At 45.0% G+C, this 27,279-nt stretch overlaps 1 protein-coding gene across 4 annotated transcripts; it reads right to left on the bottom strand.

Annotated features, from left to right (window-relative positions):
* Positions 1 to 485: 485 nt before the first annotated feature.
* On the bottom strand, positions 486 to 25,295 carry LOC118777445 (histone-lysine N-methyltransferase SETD1B-A-like). 4 transcript variants are annotated; one of them, XM_036528342.1, is made up of 19 exons: positions 23,076 to 25,295; positions 22,445 to 22,566; positions 20,077 to 20,231; positions 19,586 to 19,684; positions 18,853 to 19,123; positions 17,073 to 17,179; positions 13,361 to 14,515; positions 10,067 to 10,777; positions 9,660 to 9,839; positions 9,082 to 9,175; positions 8,486 to 8,595; positions 8,265 to 8,361; positions 7,778 to 8,158; positions 6,080 to 7,324; positions 5,670 to 5,836; positions 5,079 to 5,204; positions 4,211 to 4,330; positions 3,491 to 3,628; positions 486 to 3,135 (listed from the first exon to the last, which is right to left on the bottom strand). In XM_036528342.1, the coding sequence occupies exons 3-19, from the start codon at positions 20,215 to 20,217 to the stop codon at positions 2,962 to 2,964; spliced, it is 5,316 nt and encodes a 1,771-aa protein (XP_036384235.1). In that variant the 5' UTR covers positions 20,218 to 20,231; positions 22,445 to 22,566; positions 23,076 to 25,295; the 3' UTR covers positions 486 to 2,961. The 4 variants fall into 4 exon arrangements, with proteins under 4 accessions (XP_036384235.1, XP_036384237.1, XP_036384236.1 ...); XM_036528344.1 differs by lacking the exon at positions 23,076 to 25,295 and adding an exon at positions 22,702 to 22,896; XM_036528343.1 differs by lacking the exon at positions 23,076 to 25,295 and having other exon boundaries at positions 22,445 to 22,681.
* Between the last annotated feature and the right edge of the window lie 1,984 nt (positions 25,296 to 27,279).

Here is a 27,279-nt window from a genome sequence, read left to right as displayed (position 1 = left end):
GTCTTTCTTCTCTCACCAATGGTTTGTGGGTTTAAGAGTGGCACAGAAAAAAATGGTTGTGACTAGTCAACCATTTAAAGTGGAGTATTTATGATCAACAAGAACAAAACAAGTCCAGTTTAAGCTGCAGACACCTTTTAAAATGCCTTTATTATTAATTCTTCTCATTTTCTTTTTCATACATTTTTGCATGTTATAATAAATAGACCTGAGCAATGGGGCATGACCCCCGTCCTCACGGCCATCTCTGCGTTGGAAACATTCCATCCTCTCTCCTCACAGCAAACGGGTTTCACAGAATTTACAAGGAAACTAAAGCTTGACACAAGCTGAAAATATTGCTACCAGCTCTGTCTATGCTAACATCTGATAGACTTCTCTGAGCTGCACTTCTGTAGCAAATCTCTGGAACAAGAAACGAAGAGAGAGATATTCACAGTTATATAAACTATTTACAAACTTTGGATTACAAAGAAAAGCTGCTGGAAAAAAGGAAGACGTTTCTACAAGAAACAATCTTTTGAAGGGAATCATGGGCTTGTTTTATGTACAAGATGCACCTTGACTTCAAACAAAGTTATTAACACTTATTTTACATATTTTCATATGTTCCCTGACAAAAAAAATCCACATTTCTTAATAATGATTCTTTCTTAAAAGGAAAGAAATGTATCATTTTAATTTTTCAGGATTTTCCCCATTTCAAGATAAAAAAGTCATGTCTTCAATACAAATGAACCTACACAATACAAACACTGTGTTTAAAAAGCCCGACCCACCCTATGATTGGCCCTCCTGCGGGGAGGGTGTTATGAATGGCCTGGCTGTGAGGGTTCCGATTGGCTAGCAGGGAGTTAGCATGACGCCTAAGCCCCTAGTGCATTTGCAATTCAAGAAATCAAAACAATAAAAACTAGGAAAATGCACAAAGCATTAGTTAGCATGATTGTATTCGTCTGTGAGATATGCGAGATGTACCTGCTTAAATGAGAGGAGAAAGCACCACAGTGGACTGTGAACGTTTTCCATTAGGAGAGTAAATGTACTGCTACGTCACCATTTCTATGGGTTCTATGAGGCTGGAGGATGGGACTGATGTAGCCACATCATCTGTCATATTTTGGTTTTCCACACTATTCAATGCAATTTACAAACACTGAACATCTTTCCATTTACCATTTCACTGCTAGCACCAGAGCACGGAATACCATGAAAAGTGTTGAACAGATTGCTGAAGACATTGGCTGAAGGGCATGCACAGTGTTTTAAGCCACTTGGGTCTACTGCACTTAAAGAGGAAAGTAAAAACTGAGTCAAAGCTGTGAATCACCCGTAAGAACAACTCTTGGGTACCTGCACCCACAGCAGGCAGGAAACGTCTGGGATGGGGCAACGACTCCAGAAGAGAATGCAAACAGCAGCAGTGACTGAACAGTAGCTCCAGGGGGCCAGGCTGTGGGTCCCTCATTAATGTAACTAAGCCTTGCATTTCTTTATCTTTCACAGACATGACTGGCAAAGGCTTTTTAATGCTTAAATAGGCAAATTCAACAAACTGTCACAAAACCACACTTGCCCAATTAGATGCCTACTAAATCTGTTCCTTCAGAGGATGACAGGGATCATCACTTATTTTTGTTTGGTTTTTTTTTTTTCATTCACCAAATTTTAAGGTGGCAGAGCTGAACTGATGATTGGCCTTGGTTCATTACTGTTGCTGACAGTGCAGGTCTTACAGGGCAATTTAGCCATACCATCTGCAGTGGGCTCAACATGGTAATACTGGGCTTGAAAGATAGGTATCTACCCCTTGCTTTGACAGTCAGCTGTGTGACAGCCAATTACAAGTCATAATACTGGGAAACGATGGACAAGAATGATGAATTAGTTTCCATTCAACTGTGAAAACTTATATAAGCTGCTGGCACTCACTTTAAAAGAGTCCAACTACTGGTTCTGTGATGTGTTTTGTTTTGGGAATACTGTAGTGTGCGTGAAGAAGCCATCTCTTCTCTCTCTCTCCCATAATGCTAAAATTCATGGGTTGACCACCTGAAGCTATGACTCGGGAAACTGATCTTCCCCATAAATACCAGCCTGCAAGCCAATATTTGTGTGTCCTCTACTGTGGGCAGAGATGATTACTGCAGGACAAGTTTTACTGATTGTCAGGGGAACAGCATGGCTGCACTCATCTCTCCCATCTGCTTTTTGACAACAGAGTGGAAAAGGGTAAATGATCATTTTTGACAACACAGGTTACTCTTCGCAGAATCAGAAGATCTAGAGTCACCATCTCCACTGAAAACAGCCAGCCAATTAGCAGCAGTGACACAGACAGCCAATTAGCAGCAGTGACACAGCATCACCATGGGGAATCCACTCTAAACTACATACACCTTCATGCCCAGAGCTCCTTCTCTAAATGCTGAAGAATGTAATAAAATGAGAATCTTTCTAAAGTGAGCCAATACTGCTATAAAGTAGCCAGCCAGGGAGCCCAATTACCTTAAGCAGACAGTCTAGGACTATAAATCTGAACTGAGGGCAACAGAAAATATTACTGGCGTGGAAAAGCTGGGAGGTAAGGTATGGTGTGCTGGACTGGTAAAATTGGAGGCAGAAGGGATAGTGTCTCAGACCCAGTGAGCTTGAAGGAGATGGTAAAGTGTGAGGAACCAGGTGAGCTAGAGGTAGGAAATGGAGAAAAATCTAGTGTTGTGGTAAAGTGGTAAATGTTTGTAGAGAGAGCACCTGATATTGTAAACAGCAAGAATAAATTACGGTCCTGAACACTTAGCTGCGCAGCGTTCAGCAGAAGTGCGAATCGCTGTTTTTCACATTCTTCTCTTTTTTTTGGTTCTTCTTTTTAGGCACAGTGAGAACACAATGGCATCCGGCATAGGGCCAAAACGCTCAAGGGTCTCAGGGCATCTCATTCAGGATGCCTTTTGGGGACGACTAGTTCAGGGTGCCCCGGCAGTTCTCCGCCCCACAGAGACAAGGGATCTTCTCATCCTCTATGGGGAACTTATAGTCGTAGGTGATCTCCTCGTTGACATTGATTGGCTGCCGGGAGTAGATCACAATCTTCTTCTGAGACTCCACTGTGATGACCTTTGCGTAGCAGTTCGGCTGAAGAGACATAAAAGCACATCAACTCCATCATTCAACATGGCCACATCTCACATCTCCATCGGAAGCATTTTTTCACCCACTCTAGCTGTTAGCTAACTTGAACACACCATAGCTGTTATGAGTGATGTTTCAAACTATACACGGTCCCTGGCAAATAGGATCAGATTAAATTCATGTGCTGTAAGTTACAGCAGTCTAAGAGCATCTAACACACACACACACACACACACACACACACACACACACATATAACACACTGTCACATGACTGCAGTACACATAAGCATGCACACAGACACATATACACAGACGCACTGCCAGTAGATAGTAGGAGATGGAAGTATACTACTCACATTGCAGCTGTGGTTGATGAACCTGGCGAAGTTGCCACACTTGGTGGCATCGATGATGGTATCGTGATCCACACGGAACATGTAGCTGCTCCCAATGCCCTCGTCTCCGTAGCGCTTCTCACGCATGTCTGCGATCACCTACAAGGGGTGGCAGGCACACATTACTGCTTACAGGTTTCAACACCAGGGGGCAGCACTAGCAAAACATGCAGAGGTCTAACCACGCTAACATTCTGCACTTGATAGAAACAAAACTTCAGTGGGCTGATGATTTGTGGGTGGTTTGAAGTACAGGCAAACATTGTGAACACAGTAAAAAAAGCAGCAGGTGGCAAAACGCTGAAAGTCATAGGCTCATAAGAAGTACTTGTGAAGCAATGATTCTAGAAGTTAAAAATTGTCCCTCAGCCTTTGGAATTTACAGGAGGAATGCTCCCTTTCTCAGTCCCTCGGAAACATGTGTAATGTCAAGCAATGGTTGAAGGAAAGGATGAATTGCTTAAGTTCTTATTTATACATGTTTTCTGTGAGAGGATGAAATCTTAGATTTCTTACATCGCCAGAATAGCTCGCTCAGTGATTGTTTAAAGGTAACACAGTTCACTTCAGCCTATTAGGTGAACACAACATCAAGTGCCATGTTTCTGTGCAAAATATATCAGAGAAGAAGACCACCCTGATCAGAAGGCGTGGTGCCCTCTCTTTCCCCCCCTTGCTCACCTGTCTGATGTTCTGGCCCACGTATTCGATGACCATCTCATCTGCAGCGATGGGCTCCAGGGCGAACAGGCCCCAGTCATGGATGTGGCTTTTGCAGAACCGGATCTTCTTCTTACGGAACTGGAACACAAAAACACGCAACTCTGAAGTCAAGCCTGCGAGGGTTCCACTGCGCGGACAGGAAACGACCTGGAGAAAGGCTCTCTCGCATTGCGGCAGGGGGGAGCTGCGCTCCAAAGACATTCAGGCCCACTCCTTCACGACGGCAGATCAGAGGTGAGGGGCATCATGGGAAAACTTGATAATCCACACAGGGTTGATTTATTTTGGGAATCAGCTGGGTGAATGGAAAGCTCGCGGTGTGGGTCAGAGTATTTTTAGCTCCCTCCACCAAGTAATGGAATGAAAACTATCCAAAGATAGCTGACATCTGTCCCAAAGTGTCAAAATGAGGTTAAGGGACAGAAGCTGAAAATACAGGGCAGTGTGTTCTTCCAGAATGCAGGTATTACAGTGCTGCCACAACAGAGTAGACCAAACCACGAAACCCAAGGGAAATGTGAAGCTGAAAGCCTGACAAATTAAAATGGAAATCAAATCAGCTTTCTACTGGAACATCTTTACAGAGAGCTTGAGAGGTTTGTTCAGCCAAATCATTGTTTCCATCCTATTCTAATTTGCTATGCAGGTTCATGACCTAGGTTCATTATGCTGCTAGCAGAGCCAAAGGCGAACTGAACTGACTGACCTCTATGTAGTCATGTGACAGCGTGTTATGAGTGTGTGTGTGTGTGTGTGTGTGTGTGTGTGTGTGTGTGTGTGTGTGTGTGTGTGTGTGTGTGTGTGCGTGCGCGCGTGCACCACCTACCTTGAGCTGGTTGAATTTGAGCAGGTCGCTGTCGCAGCTGAAGGAGGAGAGCAGGCGGCGCTGTTCTGACCGGCGCTCTGACCCCGCCCGGGTAGAGGCGTGAGGCTGAGCTGGGATGCTCTTGCCCTGCAGATAAGCACACAAAATGAATAATGCATAAATACATATATCTGCATTACATCCACATAGATTCATCTACACTACATTTGCATACATGTAAACAAGTATCTACACTGTGTTTACATTACATTATTGGCATTTAGCAGACGCTCTTATCCAGAGCGACTTACATTGCTTACAATTTGTTTATCTACTTATTTATTTTTTTACATGTTACTCATTTATACGGCTGGGTATTTACTGGGGCAATTCTGTGTCGGGTACCTTGCCCAAGGATACAGCAGCAGTGCCCCCGCGGGGAATTTAACCGGCAACCTTTTGATTACGAGTCCTGCTCCGTACCACTATGCCACACTGCCACATATAAATGCATATATGCACCGCTATGCATATATGTACATATATTCACGCTATTTACTACACATATTATCTACATAACACAAAAACAGGCTGCGTCTGTCTCTGGCTCACCTGTGTGTCTGCAGGTGGCTCCTCCGTCAGCTGCCGGGCACTGTTCAGGTATTTGATCTTGTCCTTCTTGTCAATCTTGTAGTAGCCTTCGCTACGGGCGCAGCCAGTCGTGTGATCTCGAATGCCGTCCTCATACCGCCTCCTCTTCAGACGCGGAATGCTGGTCGGTGCCAGGTAGTCAAGGGAAAGAGGGGTGGCTTGTGATGGCAAAACTATTTTATCTTCGTCTCTGAAAACCAGGTCACTGTGCAAATACAAATTCACACCTCTGTTGTGCTCTAATCTCCCTCTACACAAGCACACAAATGACAGTGCATTTCATGACACTGAAGTACCTGACCAATCCTATGCTACCACATTAGTTAGCTGAGCCCCTGTGTATCTCCCAGCATCTGGCAACAGAAGGATATGAGGATGTGGAACCCAGAGGGTGTCGTTCAGCCAGTCGTGGCCGTTCTCCTGCTGCAGCATCTTGTCGTAGGTGACCTGCAGGAAGCGCATGTCCTCCTCGTCAATGCCCTCGTTCCAGATGTCGTACAGGATGGTCATCTCCTCGAACTCGGAGCGCGGGAGGAAGCTGGGGCGGGGCGGGGAAGTCGCAGGGGAGTGCATGGCCAGGAGCAGCTCCTCCCACCCCCGCCGCTGCCGGCGCTGCGGCTTCAGCGCCCGCTCCGGCTCCGCCCCCGGCTCCTCCTTTGGCAGCACGTTATCCAGCTCCCGCAGCGGAGCGGCCCCCCGTTTCCCTGACTCCGCCCATTCTTCCCTGAAGTCCAGGGACACCGCCGATGGGTCGGAGGCGGGGACAGTGACGGGTGCGGCCTCTGCGAGCACGTCTGTGATTGGATGGTCCCCTGCGGGCGGCTGAGCAAACACTGACGCCCTTTTGGTCTTGGGCCGCCCTGGCTTCCTCTTTGCGGGCGCGGCCTCCACAGGCGGCGTGAGGGGCGGGATGCTGGTGAAGGTGGCCTGTGGTGTGGGGGCGCAGGCGGCGGCTGAGGGCAGGCCAGCGGGATGGGGGGTCAGGGGAGAGCCGGTGGGCAGGGGTTCTCTGAAGAGCAAGCCTTCGGCCGAGCCCTTCCTGTACGACGCGAGCTGGGCGGGAACGGGGTCGGGGAAGGTGGGTGTGAAGGTGAAGTCACGTCCAGGAGTCAGCGGGACCCCACTGTTCAGCCCGGGGGACTGGGTAGGGTACGCGAAAGGGCTGCCGGGGACGTGGGGGGAGCTGAGGGTCAGGCTGTTCCCTGTGAGGGGCGTGTCCCTGCCTGGAGTGATGGGGACCCTCTCCATGCTCTGAGTCTTCCCCAGACTCGGGGCCCCCCTGCCCGGGGTTGGGGGGACATCCTCCTCTGTGGGCCGTCTGGATGAGACTGGCGCCCCCAGTGGAAAATGCAAGGACTGCAACTCAACAACTGGGCTGGGAAGAAGGGGAAGAGGCATAGAGGAGGGGGGGACAGGCCTGGAAGCAGCGTGCAACTCTCGCCCAGGGGTGCGGGGACGCCCCTCCTCCTCCTCAGTGCCGCTCTTGAGCCGAAGGTCCGAGTCGCTGTCAGCCAGCGAGCCAGTTGGTGTTGCTGGCCGGAGGTTTGCCACATCTTCCAGGGGTTCTGGCTTACAAGCCAGGATTCCCGCCTCCAGCTCCACTTCGAGGTCGTCCTCTGATCAAAACAACAGCAGGCCTCCACTCAGAAAAACTAGTAAAGCACCAATTTCTTATTAACTGTTAACACTGTATTAACACTGCAGGTATCTTTCTGGTTATCTGAATGGCATACTAAAAAGACATGGTCTTCTAAAAAGACACAGCTAAACTACTATTAAAGATTCTGTAGCCTACAGGTAAGTATAAGGTGTCCAATACCATATGATGTGGGTCCATTAGTACATCTCCCTGCCTACATTCATCTCATTGCTTTTACTAGTGGCACTCAAGGTGACAGGTAATCATTATGCCTCATGCCCTGTCAAATTGGTTGTAGCACGCACTCGACACCGTTTCAAAATACCCTGTAAAGTGCTTTCCTTTGTGAAGAGCACAACATCAATTAAAGTCTGACTGCTGGACTGATTGATGAGTTGTAAAATTCTTCACAGTAATGAGAGGCTCAGACCTGGGATTCCTTTAGGCGAGGGGGGTCGAAGGTCGTGTTCTGAGTGGATGGATCCGTGAAGCTTGGCTCCACGACGAGGCTCCTCCCTCTGGGCTGCTCCCTCCAGCAGAGCCAGCGCCGATGGGTCCTCAAGGGTGTGTTTCAGCTCCGCCTCCTCCTCCTCAGAAGATGACGATGAAGACGACGATGACGAGGAAGATGACGACGACGAAGAGGAAGATGTGCGAGGCCCTTCCCCTTCCTTTTCCACGCCTAGGGCCTCTTCCTCCTCCTCCTCTTCCTCCTCCTCCTCCTCCTCAGAGCTTGAGTCGTAGTCAAAGGAGTCTTCACTCTCTCCTGAGGAGTCAGAGTCGGACTTGAATGAGGCCACACTAGAATCTTCTGCGAAAACAGAATTTTAAAATGTAAATGAACGTTAGATAGCACATTCAATCAGTGGGTCTGTCCAGGTTTTGTGCGGAACTAAAATCTTTTCCTCGATGATTACCCTCATCTGAGGACTCTGACTCCTCCCTCTCGCTGTCATCAGAGTCCACTTCATCCTTCTCGTCTTCCTCATCCTCGTCTTCATCATCCTCCGCCTCCTAAAGGAACCAGAGTTTCACCTCTTAGCTCCAGGGCATCCCACCAGACCCAGGGTTACGTTAGCCTGTCCTAATTACAGTAGCCTGCAGTTTTGTGTATTTGGCTGCTCGTTTGTCAGCTTACCTTTCCACAGGACAACCTATCAGAGCCCTCCGTCCCCTCTGGCTCTTCCTCCTTCTCGGATGTCTCCTCCTCCTCATCGCCCTCGCCTTCGCCGTCCTTCCTGGATGCATCTGAAAGGAAGAAAAATGACAGGTTTACTGACTCACCTGAGGATGAATATTCCCACCTGTGCACACACTTAAATATGCAGCACTAGATTTAGAGTGCATAGATCTGCCCCAGCCATCATATGTTAGATCCAGTAATAGCCATAGCAGTTACTGCTGAACCAGAATCTTTATCTGAATCCTGTCTGTGTGACTGGAAAGTGCCAACTCTACTTAAAGCACTGATCCCAGGTCAATTCTATTAAAAACCATTAGATAAACAACAGAACTGATTCGGTAGTTGTATCTGGGGCACTCTGCTATCACCTGTATTTTTCTTTATTTAAGGACCATTTCTGATGGGCTGTCCACAGAACAAATCCCAACTGAATACCATTCCTTAACATGATGACGTTACATTTACTGTCCATACAGTAAAAGATCAGTGCAAAGCACGTCAAATAGGGCACTGAAGCCAGTACAAACAAATCTGTGTTCTATCAATCTCACCTTCATCCTCCAACTCATCATCAACAGGTATGGAGGGCCGCGCTCTCTTGGAGTCACCCGTGGAGGCGGGGTCAGGTGGCTCTTTCCTCTTCACCTACACAAGTATACAGATCACTGTCATAACCCCAGCCCACCGCCAATGATCCCACCCACATTTAACAGCCTCCTGCCAGCCGACAAGCCTTCTGACAGGGAGGGTTTGCCAGGAACATGAAGGAATATTGGACACGTTTCACCAGGGACACATTTCAGAGCAGGCACATGTATCAGCAGGAACTAGTTAGAGCAAGGACATGCTGAAGTAGGACCGTGTTTTGGAAGGGAACATGTTTTGGCAGTGATATGCTTCAGTAGGGATACATTTCTACAGGGACTTGTTTCAGGAGGGGACAAATTTCAGTAGGGACATATTTTGGTGGGGAAACATTTCAGCACATGTATGTTTTGGCAGGGAAACATTTCAAAAGGGATACGTTTCATCAGGAATCATTCCAGCAGAGGAAACCTTTTAACAGGAGACATGCTTTGGTCAGGACACGTTTCAGTAAGGGACATGACTAACATAGGCAGAACAGTACCTTGAAGGACGGTAGCCGGATGGCCCCACGAAGGCCGATGCTCAGCCCCATGCTCTCGAATCCCAGACCTTCTCCCTGCTTCCAGCTCTCTAGCAAGCTGGATCCCAGCGTCTCCTTTGGTCGAACCTTCTCCTTATCCTCCTCCTTCCCCTCTCCAGACTTCACTGGGGTCAGGGATGCCTGTGGGGACACACACCAACTCTGCCATAAACCAAACTTACAGACCTGGTCCAGACAGAGAAATAGACTCAAACTTCCTTAAACCATATCCACAGCACACTTTCTTAACTTTGTATCATGTCTTGCATCTCTTATATTACATAATTCACCATAATGTTACCATTCCTGACACGATAAAATGGCAAAAAAAAGTCCATCACCACAGTGGAGGTCTGGAGAAGCCTCACCTTGGCTGAGCGCTCCTTCTTGTCCCACCACTCATCGAAGGCCCGGAAGGCCACCACCTCCACCATTTTGCGGTTGAGATCCCTCTTCATGATGGCTTTCAGCTCCTTGACTATGACCATCAGCACCCCGTCCACCGTCACCTTGTGGGGGTCCTCCTTCTGTGGCTCGTAGCCTGGAGGGGGGACCGCTGGGTTGAATTTGGGCATGGCGGGCAGGTGCCAGGGCTGCCCGTTTCCCATCCCAGGTGCAGGCACACCCCCCATTGGCAGGGGGCGGTAGGGTGCCCCGAAGGGCATGGCCCCGCCTGCACCCATGAAGGGGGGGTAGGGGTAGGGGTGCTGGCTCTGTGCCAGGCGGCTCAGCATCTGGGTCTGCATCTGGAAGGACATGTGCATGCCCCCCCACTGCGGCAGGCCGCCCACCATGTCCATGGGCATCATGGGCACCATGCTGGGGGGGTACGGGGGCAGCGGGGGCAGCATGGGGGGTATGGGCACCCCCGGCAGGGGAGGAGGGGGCAGAGGGAAGGTAGTCTGGGGAGGAGGGGGCAGGGGTGGGAAACCTGGGGGTGGGATAGGAATGGCCGGTGGAGGCATAGGAGAGGGGGCGGAATTCACCACAATGCCCTTGGCACAGTCACCACCCACAATGGGTGTGCCGGGCATCTCATCGTCCGAAATCTCCATGTCCTCACCAGATGACTGAAGACTCTACGGGGGGCAAGAGAGGGAAGAAGAAAGAGAAAGAAAGAAAGAAAGAGGAAGAGAAGGAACCATCAGACTCATGTGACAGAATAACACCATCCATTTCATACTCTCCTGCCCCCAAGACACACGCTGAATAAAGAACCGTAAAGAAAAACTTAAAAACACAGACAAAAGTTGTAGGTGCCCCCTTTGTGCAAATGCAGACTCTTTCACAGACTATTTAGCAGAGAGCACTCTGCACTGGAGCAGTCTGCACTTCTCAGCACTGAGGCTTTAGCCCATCCAGCTGTAGCCATGCCTGCCTGCATCTTTAATATTTTAGCTTCTTTATTTGACTTCCAATTAATTTGAGAAATACATTACTTCGAGGGGCCGACCTATTCCTTTCAGACAGGCGAGAGTTTTTTTTCATATACTACAAATGTACAGTACACTCTGGACCAATAGATGGCAGCACTTTTGGCAGATGTTGCTCCATAGCAGCATACACCTTCTGAAGTCCAGGAGACATACTATAATTTCACCTGTCCCTTGACCAGAGGTTAAAATGCTCTAGTTAGTGGACAATGTTGTCAAATTACAAAAAGGTGTGGTCTCAACTTTCAGTGACAACATGAAAAGGCACTTTCATGCATAAGAGCATTTAAATATTAAGTATTGAAACAGTATTGAAATATACTTTCATTTTGTTTGAGGCTGAAATAACTACCAAGTACTGTGTGCAAACACAGAAGTAACACACCCTAACTGAAAAAGTATTTTAATTAGGACAACACCACTATTTCCCCTACTTCTCTAAAACAAGCAGCTTGCCGAAAAGCCAGCAGTAGCCCCACTGTTCCAGAAAACAGTAATTTAGGCTGAAATGGAGAAAAGACTCTACATCTACAGAAAGAAGTGCAACAGGCCTTCTGTGCTGAAAGCAAACAGGTTCTTAAGGCAAGACATCAGTTTTTCAAGCATTAAGTCATGCTGCAGTGTTTAACTATATTTGGGAGAAGAGGGCCTATGCTCCAACATATTTCAAATGATGTAAAATTGTTTCTCAGAGTCACAAAAAAACCTTGTGCATCTCCTCCTAGGTGTGGAAATGTGGCCCTCTTCAACCAGGCTCTTAGGCCTTTTCAAAAATACAGACACAAAGAAAGAGAGCCAGATACCCCTGATGGCCTCTTTCAACAGAACCAGGAACCACAAAGACAAAGAGCTCAACCGCCAGGCCCTGTGATCTCTTGATGGCATAATGATCTCAGAACAGTGAGAAAGAGGAAGTGAAAGTGTTCTCTGTAGTGGATAGGCTCAGATATCCTGTTTCCTGTAGAAGCGTTTATAACGGACTCCAGCGCAGAAACCCCCTGACACAATGAGCTTGTCTGAGAGGAGGCCATGATGTTGTAAGGCACCAAATCAGTCTGTTATACCCTCCAATAACTCATTAAAATGACAGGATGAACGATAATGATCTGCACAAATGCAAGATCTGGAAACTACCGTGAACCCCCCGTCAAGTGTCAGGCGTGCAGACAGAAACCCGAGCTCTGACCCCTCCCCTTTCTGTGCAGGGCACAGAATCCCCATTTGCCGCTCTGACCTAAAGAGCACACTGCCACAGCTTGGCAGGGTGTGTGCAGGGTGAGACAGGATGAGGCAGGGTGTGTGCAGGGTGTGTGCAGGGTGTGTGCAGGGTGTGTGCAGGGTGTGTGCAGGGTGGTGTGGGTGGGGCGATGCTTAGGCATGGGACATAGCCTAACCCCACGCTCAGTCACTCACTCACACAAATTGTTGTACAGATAAAATCAGAGGCGAGAGAGGGATGCGAGTTCATAATGACATTTTGACATATTTCAATGCATGTTAGACATGGGGCCCCATGTATTCGATATGCTGTACATCTACATTACAGCTCTGAATTCAGAGGTGTTATCTTAAAACAAATTCAGTGCTCAAGCCACAAAGCCCCCCCACCCCCCACCCCAAGAAAAAAAGCCTTGTGGTGACACTAAACCGTTGAAACTAAAAAGCTAAAAATGTCAACAATGCTCTGCTGAGAGTGTGAGAATGTGCGACCGTGTGTGCTTGTGTGCAAGAATTAGTGTGCGTGTGTGTGTGTATGTGAGCAGGTTAGTGCTGGTGTGTATACTCCATAGATTAGTGTGTGCACACACCTGATGGTGCATTTATTGGATCCTTAGGGAATGTCAGATTGACATCATTATAGCATAACTGCAGGTACCAGAGTGGTCTAATGTCCTCCTAAATGAGCAAGTTAGACATCACCTTCGACACATAATTAAGACAAAAATGCTACCCACAATGCTTTGCCATATTTGTTTTCAGCAGGTGAGGGACCTGTCATTGGGTCTCAGATGATAACTGTAATTACACCTTAACACAGGTTACAGGTAGTACAGTAATAACACGTCTAACACAAGTCTTAGACTTTCTGCTCCAAGAGGTCTCATGCCCCCTGTCTCTTTCTGTGCCAAACAAATCACGTGCTATGCATTAAAGGTGCGTTAAAGATGATGCAGGGACATACACACTCAGCCCAGCTTCAAGAGCAGCGAAATTAGGCATGGTTCTTACCTCCTCCATTTTCTCTGCAGGTGTGTGGTTCCCCGAACCTGTGTCGTTAACATCACCTGTGTCCGCCTTCCCCTGGGCGTGTGGGTCAGCGGGCGAGGTCGCCCCAGAGGAAGATAGGAGGGCAGCCGGCCCCAGGATGTGCTCATCGGAGTCGGAGTCAGAGTCTGGCAGCGGGGTAGGGCTGATGTCCTCCAGGCCGCTGCTGGGGGGGCGCGAGCGGGCAGAGCTGGGCAGGACAGAGCAGGGGCCGACGGGGGAAAGCTGGGAAGAGGAGGAGGAAATGGGGCTACACTCCATGCGCACCTCGCTGTCCGAGTCCCTCTCGCTCAGAAACGGCAGCTTGCTCCTCTTCCCCTTCAGCAGCATCTCGATACGCGTGTCCAGGCTGTGCCGGTCCCCCTCCGGGGTGGGCGTGGCTGGGGAGGGGCAGTGCTCTGGGGAGCCAATGGGGGGCGTGGTTGGGGGGCGAGGCTCAGGGGCTGGAGGGGGCTCAGGGAGGGGCGGGGTGCCTGGCTTCTGTTTGAGAGGCTCAAAGTCAGCAGCAGGGGGTGCAGCACCTGGAGGAGGGGGAGGTCTCCTGTACTCCAGCTGCAGCTGGGCGAAGGGGGGCTCCGCTGGGGGGTATGGGGGAGGGGGGGCCTGGTACGGGGAGAATGTCTGCTTGTAGTTGGTGCTGACTGGTGGGGGAGGGGTGTGGGTGAAGGGTGGGGGTGTTGGTGTGGGCATGGGCGTGGGAGCGGGTGTGGACGTGGGTGTGGGTGCGGGTGTGGGCTCAGGCGGGGGCTGATGGGGTTTGAAAGGGGCCTGCTCCGCCCCTCGGTGGACGTAGTGGCGCTCAGGCCGCCGATTGTAAGCGTCCTGGAACTTAGTCTCATGCCGCCGGGGCTTGTAACCCCCCGAGCCCTCCCCGCGCCCAGGCAAGTATGCTGGGGTGCTCTGCCGGCTGGAGTAGGAGGAGTCCTGAGAGAAGGGCGTGCCCGCTGGCCGAGGTGTGCCCTGCGACTGGGGCGTGTGGCCAAAGCTGCTGGGCGTGTCCTGTCGCAGGCTGGAGTATGCGGTGTCGAATGACAGAGGAGTGCCAGCGCTGCCTGGTGTGGTCACGCCCCCCAGCGCCGCTAAGGTGCCCTCTGACAGCTTCTTCACTGACTCGCACACCTGCAGAAATACAGACGCACACACACATACACAGTTCAGACCCCAACAACCAGAAACCAACTCCAGCTCCTGCCATCCAATCAACTTCAAATAACCTGGCTGCTCCCCTCTGCACCTTACGGAAACACAGATGGAATCTCTGCCCAATGCCTCTGCCTTCCTGTTGGACGGGTGGGGCCCTGCCATTGTGTTTTTAATAAAAATTATTATAATTATGTCTGTTGTTTAACCTGTTTACTGTCAGTCAACCAATGAACACCTTTACTGCTCATTCAATCAGTAGCAGTATCAATCCTGAAATAGTATCAATCAGAATCTTATCAATGAGAATGAACATCGGCATTCCAGATGCACTCCCACCATCTCAGCCTTCGCTAAATCTCTTCTTCATCCCTGTCCCTTTGGTTGACCTTTGCATATGAAGTCTATCGCTCTCTGTCCTCTTCTCCTTCTGCTGACAGCCTAGGCACACACTCTTTATGCTTCTCTGGCAGACTGCTGCTGCTCTTAAGCAATAGGCACAGGATGGATTCCTCGGTGTTCTACACTTCCTTTAATCACTGGACTCACTGCTGGACTTCCTCCGTAAGCTGTGTACCCTCTTCACTAAACGCAGAATTCTACTGCTTGACTTGTCCTTTTGTGCACGTTGCTGTTGCTTAATTCCCTGCGCTGGCTCCTTATTGCTGCTAGCATTCACTTTAATGTCATGCTCTTGCTTACTGTAGTGTCAACCATTCTGCTCCTCTTTATCTTTAATCTAGAATTTCTTCCTGCACTCACCCTCAGACTCCAAGATCATCTTAACTATCCATCTGTAAATCTCTCCTATAGCTCCACTATGTGGCCAGACCTGGGGTTCAGACCGATGTTGTGACAATGTTGTGTCAGAGTTGCGTCAGTGCAGGCTGTTAAGAGAGATGTATCTGATGGCCAGCTGGAAGCACTAGTCATCAGTAATCTTTCAAAGCAAAAATTAAACTAAAGTTTTGGTTGATTAAAACCAGCTGCTGCTTTAAATATACAAAGTGTTTTGTGAAATTGATTTTGCCACAGCTTAAAATTTAATAGCAACTAAGCAATGTAATGTGGAGACTTCAATACAACCTTATCAACCACAATATCTTTGATCACTGTCAACACATAGTGAAGCAGTGTTATAATATTCATACAATTTGAAACTGGAGCAAAATGGCCCCAGCGGGGGGATGTTATGCATTTGACATATTTGTGATATGTATCAAGTACTACTATGCACAGTATTCTACATCCTGTGAGCCCAGAACCCAATGTTCTCCTGCAGCTGATGACTTGAGCTGGCCTTCATGCTATCCGGAGCTTTTAATTAGAGAGAAGAGAGAAATAAAACATACTGTGGCAAAATGGGAAAACCCTCAAATCACTTAAAGACACTAGGAATCTTGCATACATTTTGAGTATGTTGAAGTGCAATTTCTGTATGGTAGCAATTCCACTGTGTTGAAATGAAATAAAAAGGGTAACAGTCTTTCCTATACTTTCCTAGACTATTAAATACTCAAAAAACTTGCGCTGATAGAATTTGGTCTGATGCAACATTTGGTTACTGAAGTGTGTTATCCTGGACATTCCTTAGATACACACTTAAATGAAACATGACTGAAAATGACTTCCATTCACCAAATTAATGCATCTATCCAACGATTGGCTTGGCTCAATGTTCCCCATATTTGGTTTTAACAGAAGCTGATTTAGGTTTGGCATTTTATATGATTAGTGATTCAGCTTTTGTAAACATGTTACTGTTTAATTTAACTGCTACAGCTTTGATGACATATATTTAAACAAACACTTTTACTCCGCATTTGGATTAATACTGTATGTGTGTTGTTGCCACTGGACTTTTTATAAGCAGCTCAGAGAGAGCCTTTGAGTGAAAATGATGATAATGTTATCAAGTATGATACAATCATTAACAACATCATAGAACAGGTATATGAATTCAATAAATAATATTATAACCTATTTGAGGTATGCCAACATGGTGAAATTCTCTCAGACACAAACACTGATCTGTAGACCACTACTTGCAATGGACATATACACTCAATAGTGCATCCTTACCTTTCAATACAGAGATTAAACAAATATTTACAAGTAATGAAAATTGTAACATGATTTAAGTTGTCGCTGACATGAACAGAAAAATATTTTCTAAGCAGTGAAAAATGTTACATTAAAATACTTCACCCATATACATGGACAGAGTCCACCAGTTAAATCTGAGCCTTGGTCAAATAGCACACAAAAAGAGTGATCTGATTCTCAGAGATTTTTTAACACAGTTCATTACTGCTCTTTGCCATTTATCATTTCTCACAGAATAATTCTGACCTTTTAAAGACACTCATTTTTGGACTGAAACTTCTTCTCAGGAAACATTCATTGGCCACGCTAAGCACAAGCCAAGATGGCTTTTGCAAAGCTAGTTGACAAATGCCTGGTTCGTCCAATAAAACACCTCTGCTAGGTTTGTGGAGAATGGCCCTGGATGGCCATCAGAGGGACTGGGTCTTACCAGCAGGGCATCGGCCAGACTGTGGGGCGACACGTCCCCCACTGGCAGCGTCTGAGGGGTGTATGCCCCACTGATGAGAAGCTGGAAGTACTGCATCCGGTTCTCACCTGGAGAAAGAGGGGAGAGAGGAGTTTACAGCCACAGCAGTAAGAGACATTTACAGGTGAAACAGTGAGAGGAGTTAAAAGGTAGAGCTCAGAGGTTTACACGCGGAGCAGTAAGTTCAAGTAGTTAGAAGAGATGGTGGAGCCACGAGAATGGCTTAAAGGAGTGGGTATCTGAGGGCAGAAAATTTTGTTGTCATCCAGGTTTGAACCAAATTATTGGAATTCTCATATCCATGATATATTCAAGGACTTATATGTCACATAGACTGCACTCTAATTAGCACTTATGTGCTTGTTTTTAATAATGTGAACAGCTTTATCCCTAAGCAAATCAAATCAGACCACATGTTGAAAACTATGCATTCACACTGAAGCTATCCAGGTTGGGCACCTCACCCAATCCTACTATAAATGTAGCCTCCCTGGAAGACTAACCGCTACCCAGAACAATACTGTCTGAGAATGGTTATGTATGAACAGACTTACACACAACATATTCCTACCATAAAACTGTAAACAGCACTGGGACACCGATTTTATACATCAAACATCAGTACATCACATTATATAAAATGCACATAGTAAAAAGACCACTTTTTCATAATCCTTAAATGATAGTTTTATTAGCTGAACTGGTTCATATGCAAGGTGAGAGAGAGTGTTAGTACTAGACTGTGCAATGAATCGTAAAACAAAAATTTAAAGCGTGTGTGAAACTGTATTCCATGTGACCGCAAACGACGGTAATAATGTTAAATATTTTACTGACAACTGACCATATTCGACGAAATATTTTAGCTGGGTGTAAAAAACAACTAAATGACAAAATACTTCCCCCCATCGTAATGTATCAGTCTTGCTGCAGGATACACAGAAGCCTTTCCTTAAACTTACTGCATAACGACTTCTAAGTACAAGGCGTTCGATAACGAGGAATACATCCACGTGAGGGGGGAAAAGGCAGTCTGCCTCTTTAAGGGAACAGAAAGCTGTGGTCAGATTGTGAAATAATACATTCAAATGAGTCTGATGAAACGAAGCTCTTTGTTTTGCGCGGCATCGACAAACACACATAGAGAATTATTCATACACATCGAACTTAAACTGACAAAAAGGGGCTATATACCACTCTAAAAGCGAAAGCAAACGCCGCGTTTGGTAGAGACTTCCGTTTATTATTTAATTTCTACCCGTGTAACAAGTTTATCCGGTTTATTTCCGTTTAATCCTTGCTGTTTTTTACGAACACAGTAAAGCAACAGTAGCGTTAGGCCTTAGGTCAGTTTCCCTACAAGACTTACAAAAGCATCTCCTACATTTCCTTAACTGCTGTTATCTATCTAAAGTAAACTAGTCTAGGCCTACGTGTCAAACGTACTACATGCCATCCACATTAATAAGTACTGTATAATTTTGTTATATTTGTAAGGTCCCTGTCACACACTCCGCTCCACAAAACTAGCTGAGCATTTTGACATGAAGCTGAAATTACTCCGGTTACCAAGCAACCGACAACGTAAATTCCTACACGTGACTTTAAAAGAGGAAAATCATGATACGGTTAAAATATAACAAAGTAATATTGGTACACATAATTGCATGCATAAGACATGACTATACACTCTTTAAAATACTAGTGTGGGGGGGAAATGAGTGAAAACGCGGCTGCTTACCTTTAGGGTCGAGTTCCACGTGGATAATATTTCCCATGACAGAAGTGTTGTGAAGATTTTGCACGGCATCCTTTGCTGCCTTCACAGAACCAAACACAACTTTGGCGATTCCCAAATGCTTCTTATTCTTGGGGTTGTACAAAATCTCCGCCTCCTCGATATCCCCATACTTCTTGCACATGTCCGTCAGAAATCCCTCCCTGATGTTGTCGTTCAACTTCGCGAATGTCACCTCCTTTGGAGGGACAGGTCCCACGTAACATTCGTCCACCTCAAAATGGAAAAATATCAATAAGGCTATAGATGTCGGTTAAATAATTTAGCTAATATAAAACTAGGCCTACATCAATACATGCTTTACTCTACAATTTATGGAGTTGCCTCGTACAGCGAACAACATTACATTGGCAGACTACAAACTGCATATCTGTACTTAAAAGTAATCACGTGCAAAGCATATATTAGGCTGTACACTTATTTCTTTGCACGTCACACCTCTGTACAGAGGCATTAGTGGACGTAACCTATAGGCTACAGACCGTAACTCGAAATGGGCAAAAGCTTAATTTCTGCACTTCACAAAGTGATTGGTTCTTATTATGGATCAATTAAAACAATACCGTGCAGTACTGACAGACAAAACCTAAACGTGCACGAAAATGAAGCATGCCCGGAAAAAACAAACCCCACATGCCAAGTTTGACAAGCTCGGCAAGGGGGTGTGACAGACTACCTTAAACTTTGGCACCGGGAGATCGGTCTCCTTGTATTTGGTCCAGAGACGACCGATTCGCGGGTCTCTGGGGTGATCCACCGGTGCCATTCCCGGATTCTAAAGGAAGAAGAACATACGAAAACATAAAAAGTTTCAAAAAATAAAAAACCCAACTCTATGTTGCCCTCCTTATGAGGAAATACGAATTCGTGTTTCTGTCAAAGTACTCGAATAAAACACGGTAAATTAAAACGTAAATAAAAATAGTGGTACAAGTGTCTAGATATGAATGCATACTTTTTTAAATGTTAGTGAGCAACGCTTTTGTAACAACATTAGTTGCTGTGACACTTCGATGTGCCGTGTCAGGTGCTGTACCGAGCTACTTCAGCGCGTTTAACATTGTATCTGTTGCTCACTGTAGCGACCGACTCGGCAGCAAAATTTAACAAAACTCTGTCCGTTTCAACCATTTTATGTACGCTTGGGCTTTGATATCAGGCACTTACTGGCATGCTATAATGTTGTCCATCGTAGCGATAGAGTTTATGCTGTCCCTTTTTCAGTGCTGGGTCAATAATCAACTTGTAACTTCTCCAATGGTGATTTCGTTTCTCCCCCGAACCGCAAACTGGATGAATGTTTTCCATTCCGTTCGCCAAACCTGTGAAAGAATACGCAGAGACAGAACATACGTTGTGTTACCATGCCAAAAAAAGTAATGTTCATGGTCTTACAAGCAGAAATACTAAGAAAACAAGGGTTAGAAGAGGACCCCTGTTACCAAAACAGACAGAAGAGGAAAAAAGGAGTAAGCTCACTGCAACTCTGTTTTCTGTCGTGATAGTCATTTAGCCTTCTTTCGCCGGACTTGGACATGATGCAAGATATTCCGATCGACACTTTTTATTCTACCAAACGACGAGATCGTTTTACCTTTTCCTGACTACATTACATGGTTTAAAAGATCCTGCCTCCTTTCAGCGAGCCAACACATATTGTGTGCCTCTGATCTGGGTTTTCTGTCTCTCCCACAATACACCACTATAGAGCTACACTAGCACCTACCCTGGCACTCCACTCGCACATTCGATACAATCTTTCACATAAATTATAACTGGAACGCACTCATTACAAGCGTGAACTAATATTCCTTATATCTGTTTTTCCTAAAATACAGGTCTACGTGCGGTTTGTGCGCGACAGCACATTTCTGCAGAAACTGAGGTCTCGTTGAAAACGTTGAATCTACCGCCTAAATTTACGCAAAGGACACACACAAGATGGACTTCGGAGGCTCAGCTAGTTTTGGACGACTAGGACAGAGTTGTAATCCGCCCAGGTCATTTAACAGCGCAGTTTATTGGTACAGTTGTGTTGTTTTGGTTTTTACGTGTTTGGACTAAACTTATTCGTTCGAATATGAACACTTTTAGGGCAGGGGAGGAAAAACAAGAACATATTTGACTTTTTAAACTCAAAGGGTACTGACGCCACTCAGGAGGAAGCGTCATTTTCCCTCCTTTCTCTGTACGTCCCAGGAAATTCTTCCAATTATTAATCTTTTTAATGATGGTTCTATGTTTTGGATACGCTGTACGAGCATACCAACTCAGAACAGCGTCTGACATTTTGCGGTGCTTGGGCAATTGGCTGGTTAACTGAAGTGGCTCCACCGGCCAATCAGATCGAAGCACCATTTCCACTTCTGCTATTAGAAGCTAAACCGAGGCGCTTCTCAACAGAACGCAGAGAGGAGGCCGAGAGACCAGGCAGCCATCTTTCTGCAAAGGATCGAAATGGCCAGTATGGGTTTCCTTTGTCCTAAAAGGGATCGTTTACTTGATTTCATCGTCTCTCCGTGGACTATATACAAATATTACAATATTTACTTAATTTAAAGGATCTGAGAAGAAGGAAGCCAAATGCTGGATGCAATCCCTTTGATATTTTATTTTTTTGCTCTTCCTGGACTCCATCTTTGTCCTAACTAGGTCATGACACACACACACGCGCGTCAGCATTTTGTGACTGAAGTCAAACTGTAGTGAATAAACAACTCACTGTATGAGTTTATGAAAAGTAAAAAAAAAATACAATAAATGTTTCATGCTGTTTTGGCACATCATTGACCCAGAACGGTTAAGTGGCCAAGTTATCATTATAGGTATATGTAAGTCTTTCTTGTTTATCTCTTTATGAATGCATTTAACTTTAGAAAAAAAATAGACTTAACAGTATTTTATGTAATCTGAACTCCTTAAAAGAACGGATCATTTAAATGTAACTCCATCAGTCATATCTTGACAACTTTTTTTTTAAACACTTCCATTTGCATGCCGTTTGTGTCTCCATCTCAGCTTTACTGAGTTGTTTGCTTCTCACGTTTCAGCAAACAGAACAGGCCAGAACGAAAAATTCAACTGGCCTTTAAAAAAATGCTGATTCACGGGTATGGCTGGTCTATGTAGCTGTTCACTCTACCCATCCCCTTAAATACCATCATGCTGATTTCAAAAGTAAGGACTGCAGCTGGTTGTACATACTGTACTGAGTACAGCCTAATAACACAAAGGGGACTTCCAAACTATAATGGAATGCTATTTTAAAACTGTAGCACCACAAATGCATGTCCAGTAGCTTTTGCGTAGCTTTACCATACATACATATACACTACCGTGACATTTGCTTTAAGACGAATGCTACGAAGGTAAGTCCATTTATATGACCTTGCACCAAGGGCATATTTTAATATCTGTAGAAATCAGCAAGTGTTTCCCTCTTATCAGTACATTCAGGATGATAATGCGTCACCAAACACTGAAAGAAAGAAAAAAAACAGGCAGGTGTAATAAAATGCTCATTAAGAATATTTACCTTAACATTTTGATGGCATTTATTTATCAGGCCTATACGCAGAAGAAAAAGGAACTGTTTTTCTCTCATCTTCGGATCCATTAACACAGGCGTGCTTTAAAGGAGGGGCGGGTATGGCACTCCTAAAAAGAAAAGGAAATCATGAAAAGATTTCTTTTTAAATCATTTAGACACACGTAATAAGAAACTTCCCAGTGGCCATCCAAAAAATGCTGAAAGTCTTCTAGCAGCATCTGTGAGAGCAGTAATATGCAAACCTGCGCTTCTCCCCTTCGCTTCCTGGAGGCAGGATTGGACTCAAACGCATAACGCTCATCAATTCGAAGATAACAAGCGAAAAAAAATTATGCGACTTTTAAGATCTGACACGGACACCTTATTCCATTTAAGGTAATGGACTGTGTGTTGACTAAATGCTTTAGATGTTAATAAATGATAGTGTGCAAATCTACCAGGACAATAATTCTCAAATTAAAGTGTGCTGCCTTAAAATTTAATCTTTGTCATATACATATATATTTTAGTAATGCAAGGTTTGTTATTCTTAAACGTAAACACAAATTCATACACGTGTTCAAAAATGTAAAATAGGATGTTAATTTAAAAATATGACCAGATATTAAAAACTTACACTTAATATTAAGCAAATGCAATCCGTGTTTCAGTAGATGCCTTAATAAGGATAATAAAAGCAAGACAGTTTTAGGGGTAAAATTAGGCTTGCAGACAGCTCTCTCTGCTCCTCTTTTCCCAAAAGCGACCTTTCTTATGAACTGTGTTAATGGCTTCTGTGCTGTTCTCAATTTCAAAATGGCTTCTTCACACAAAGCAGATCATTAAGAGCTGGAAATGTTGCTGCGCCATTGCTGGGCGAGGTTTCTCGAAAGAAGAGATCAGAATTCCCCACATCATTACATGTCCCTCTCTCTCTCTCTCTCTCTCTCTCTCTTTTCACATTCACAAGGAATGTAACCGTGGTGAGCAGGATGAGTTCTACTGATACGTGTAATGTCGGGAGTGATGCAGCAACCGACATTGCAGTGAGCCATTTCGTGGCGCGCTCAGACGGTCCCTCTCGCAGAATTGCGGGTGCTGCAGATGACAGTTTTGAAACCAGTTTGGCATACAACGGTAATCTGAGAATCTGGCAGCTCGCCAGCCGTCGAGAGCAGTGAGAGCTGACTGCACCCACAGCCATATAAGGGCGGAAAAACAATTTCGAGCGCACAGGGGAGTATCTGCGCGTAGTCTACACAAAGGGAGATCTGCAGATTGTTGTCGTGTTTTCCCAGTCTGGCAGAATAATGGATGCTCAGAATCTACGTATTTTTCAGATCCAAAGTAGATTTCATGTATACTATATGTGTATTTTTAAATGTGCACAATGTTTTGATTTTTTGCCAGACAAAGGTTGTGCATCTGTTTGCGCAGAAATGGCCTCGGGTGGTTTCCACTGCTTACTACTGGTTTTACTTTGTACTTTGGTCAGTAGTTATTGTAATGCGTGCTTGTTGTGTTTTATACTTTCGAGTATATTGTTTTACTGTTACTTAAGTTATGCGTTTGGATGATTAACGATATTTTAAATGTACCTTTTTAAATACACCGTGCGTTTCAATCCAAGGGCTACTCTGAAATACGCCTATGTCTTTCAGTGTCCCCCACATAATGCTGGATTGGCTTGTTTTCTGAGGCAGGGGCGGTACAGCGCGAACTGCGGTTCTGGAACAACAGCGATTTAGTCAGCGCAGCGGAAGGCCACACTGCTCAGCAGAGCTCTGTCCGGGGAATTCTCGTTTGCCTTTTACGCGTTTTCATCTCAGAGGAGACATGCTATTCTCTGTGCTGGTGGCCGATCTACGCACACACCACCATGGACACGTTACGAAATTTCAGCGAATGACCTTGAAACATGTTTTCCACCACTTAAGTAGCCTTGCGTAATTTACAACAGCGGGTCAGAAGGTCAGCAATGTTTACCATTTCATTATTTATTCCAGCCGAACATTTTTAATGTGCGTTGCAGTAGGTACATTAGTCTTTCAGGTTGGGGGATTTTGGTCACTAAATCGTACAAATGTGTATTTGTTACATAGGGCGCCATTTTCTGCAGTCTCTGAAGGGAAACACTGAACCTTGTCATAGAATTTCTGCAGCTCATTCAGTTTTTTTTGTGTGTTCGTGAATAATCATATCAGAGGAAATATTAAGTATTCGATCAGGCCCAGTTTGTCTGGAATTATCTGAATGGTTGTTACGTTGCCTTTTGTAACTTATTGAGTGCACAGGTTCTCACATAAATTTGTGATTTGTATGAATTTTTTTACACTTGAATTTTTTTTAGGACTGCAGGTACATGCTTGTGTATTTTTCATTCTAGCACCTTCATTATGTGCACACACACGAAAGAATGTGCCGAATTACAACCTAATAATAAGACATACTTGAGGCTATTGACTATGGAGGTGATGACATGTATGGCATTTCCTATGACTTCGTGTCGTCGGTAACACCGTTGTAGAAAATCACCGTGCTTAGCCATTAGAGGATCTGAGCAGAAAAAGCTTTGTGAGGATCCAATGAACGGTCCATTACTTGATTACCTGGATGGACTGATAGTCCATCCAGACAATGAACCCATAGTGGACACCTGTGATTATCAATATGATTCCATACGGCCCCATACGGTTTGAAGACTAGCTCATCTTCACAACGGCTGCTTTAAATTGATGGGTGGGAATTAGATATTCCTTATGGGCTGCGCTTGGTCACATGGTTTCCAGCAATTGGGTATTGCAGTTGCCATGGGTACTATGGTCATAAATTACATCGAGACTGGCTGCTACCTACTTCAGCCCACGATCAACGCTGGCTTATTGAATATCTTTAACTTTATTTTAAAACATTCTTGATCAGCTCTGTAAATAATACAGTATGACCTGGCCCAGGAAACCAGGTAGGCTATCACTGAAAGCCAAAGAAACTTGAGTTGTTTTGACTTAATCTTTCTGCCGACATTCCTCTAGGTGGCACAGATGTACCAACTGGCATATTCTGCAGATCACTGTTTTTGTTTCTGACCGCCTCTGTAAAGACAGTGTGAAATATTATTACTCCGTGAACGACGGAGCTAAATGAGTCGATTACTGATTTTTCAACGTGAAAACAAAGGATACGTTGAGGTGACTAATGGTTAGATAAAAACCTTGTTTACAGAGTACAATTACTGATGAGAAGTGACTTTTGGAAAAAAAAAAATTCCCACACCTTAATTTGTGTTTTGTACCCTTTTTTTACTTTTGTGGTCATTTCTGTTGTCAAATTGTTTGTGAGATATCAATACTCCCTGATTATTCAAAGAGATACTCTACTACAAAATGGCTTGGCTGGATTGGCTTAGTTTAAAAAAATGTTCTGTTTTAATTTTTTGGCCAAAAATGTATTCAAATAAAATGATTAATAAAAATGTTGCTTTTCCAGGCCTTCTAGAGATGGTTGAGTGTGAGATTAAGGTCTGTTGATGTTACAGGTGTCTGTTTTTCTGACAAATGAATTAAATTTGAATGGGTTTCGGGCGTATATAGGATATATTGTGGATATATTCAGTGTCATAATTGTATTCTTAGCATGTTAGAAAGAGATAGACACCAGACAACGAGCACTGTTAAACAACTACATGTTGTTTTCTGTTATCATTTTTCTTGGTGTATATAATAAAGAGTTCATTGAATTTTGTTTCCTGGTCTTTAATTCAAACCTGGGTTTTCACCCTGATCTCTGATTTTCCTCCCTCCTTGCCTCGTTATTTGTTCTGTTTGATATTAGTTTATGGTGGTCTCATTACCTACGATTTAATGTCATTTTACTTACTCTGGTGGAGGGAGGAGGTAAGTGTTATCATCATCACTATGATTATTGTCATCATTATACTCATAAAAAATCCATCACTAGGGATAAACTGTGTAATATGTGTCACTTATTTGAACCACCACTGACATGTGGCCGCCACTTGGATGATGCATGTCAACCTTTCTGTAGCTCACATATCAGCTGAGGTGAAGGGTTGACTTATTTTTAACAATTAAACTTGGGGATTATTAGATGGCTAGATACTGAAAATTGATGCTCTGTAAATTAGTAATTACAATATGGCAGTGTAATATTAGCAGCAATATTACAATATTCAAGTGTGTTTAGTGTGGCTGTGTTGTGTAACAGAGTGTGTTGTAAGTTTGAATATGTATGTATGAGTTTTAGTATAAGTGTGCGTATTTGTGTGAATGCCAGCCACACTACAGTACCAGCCAGTATGCGGGAGTGTTGTATGCAGGGAGCTACAGCTCCTCTGCTGGTGTAATTTATTACTACACCTAGAAGAACTGAGGGAGGGAGGGAGGGGGGAGAACATGTGCAGTCACCATTAATACTGGGTCTGGTTAGTTTGTTTCTTCAGGGAGGGGGAATGTCTTATTCTGTTATCTCCCAAGTATAAGTGCTTGAGGGGCGTAATATCTTCAATTCAATTTCAATTCAATTTTATTTGTATAGCGCTTTTCACAACACAAGTTGTCACAAAGCAGCTTTACATTGTTCCCAGGCCTGAGACCCCCTGATATCTCCTGTAATGCAAATAAATCGCACTTAAATTTCAGAGAGAGTCAGGGATAGAGGGTGGGAGGAGGAGGAGAGAGAGACTGACTTTTAAAAGTTCATTATGGAATGGTTGCTGAAAGGAGCATTAATAAATGGGTGGAAAACAAAAGAGAACTTAAGAGAGAACCAGAGAGAAATACACACACACAGCATAAGCTCTGCTTCAAAACCTTCAGACCTTC

The sequence above is a fragment of the Megalops cyprinoides genome, chromosome 5 (assembly GCF_013368585.1).
Source record: "Megalops cyprinoides isolate fMegCyp1 chromosome 5, fMegCyp1.pri, whole genome shotgun sequence".
Lineage (NCBI taxonomy): Eukaryota > Metazoa > Chordata > Actinopteri > Elopiformes > Megalopidae > Megalops > Megalops cyprinoides.
Note: the sequence above shows the minus strand (reverse complement) of the source record. Positions and strands in the feature narration are given on the sequence as shown.

What these genes read in the sequence shown, in the direction of transcription:
- LOC118777445 (XM_036528341.1), bottom strand. Translation starts at nt 20,446, where the DNA reads ATGTCCAAGTCCGGCGAAAGAAGGCTAAATGACTATCACGACAGAAAA. An exon ending in CTGCAGAGAAAATGGAGGAG is followed by an intron (nt 10,778 to 13,360) that starts GTAAGAACCATG and finishes TGCCCCCCGTAG; the next exon opens with AGTCTTCAGTCATCTGGTGA. An exon ending in TGGGCCAGAACATCAGACAG is followed by an intron (nt 3,629 to 4,210) that starts GTGAGCAAGGGG and finishes CACCCCTTGTAG; the next exon opens with GTGATCGCAGACATGCGTGA.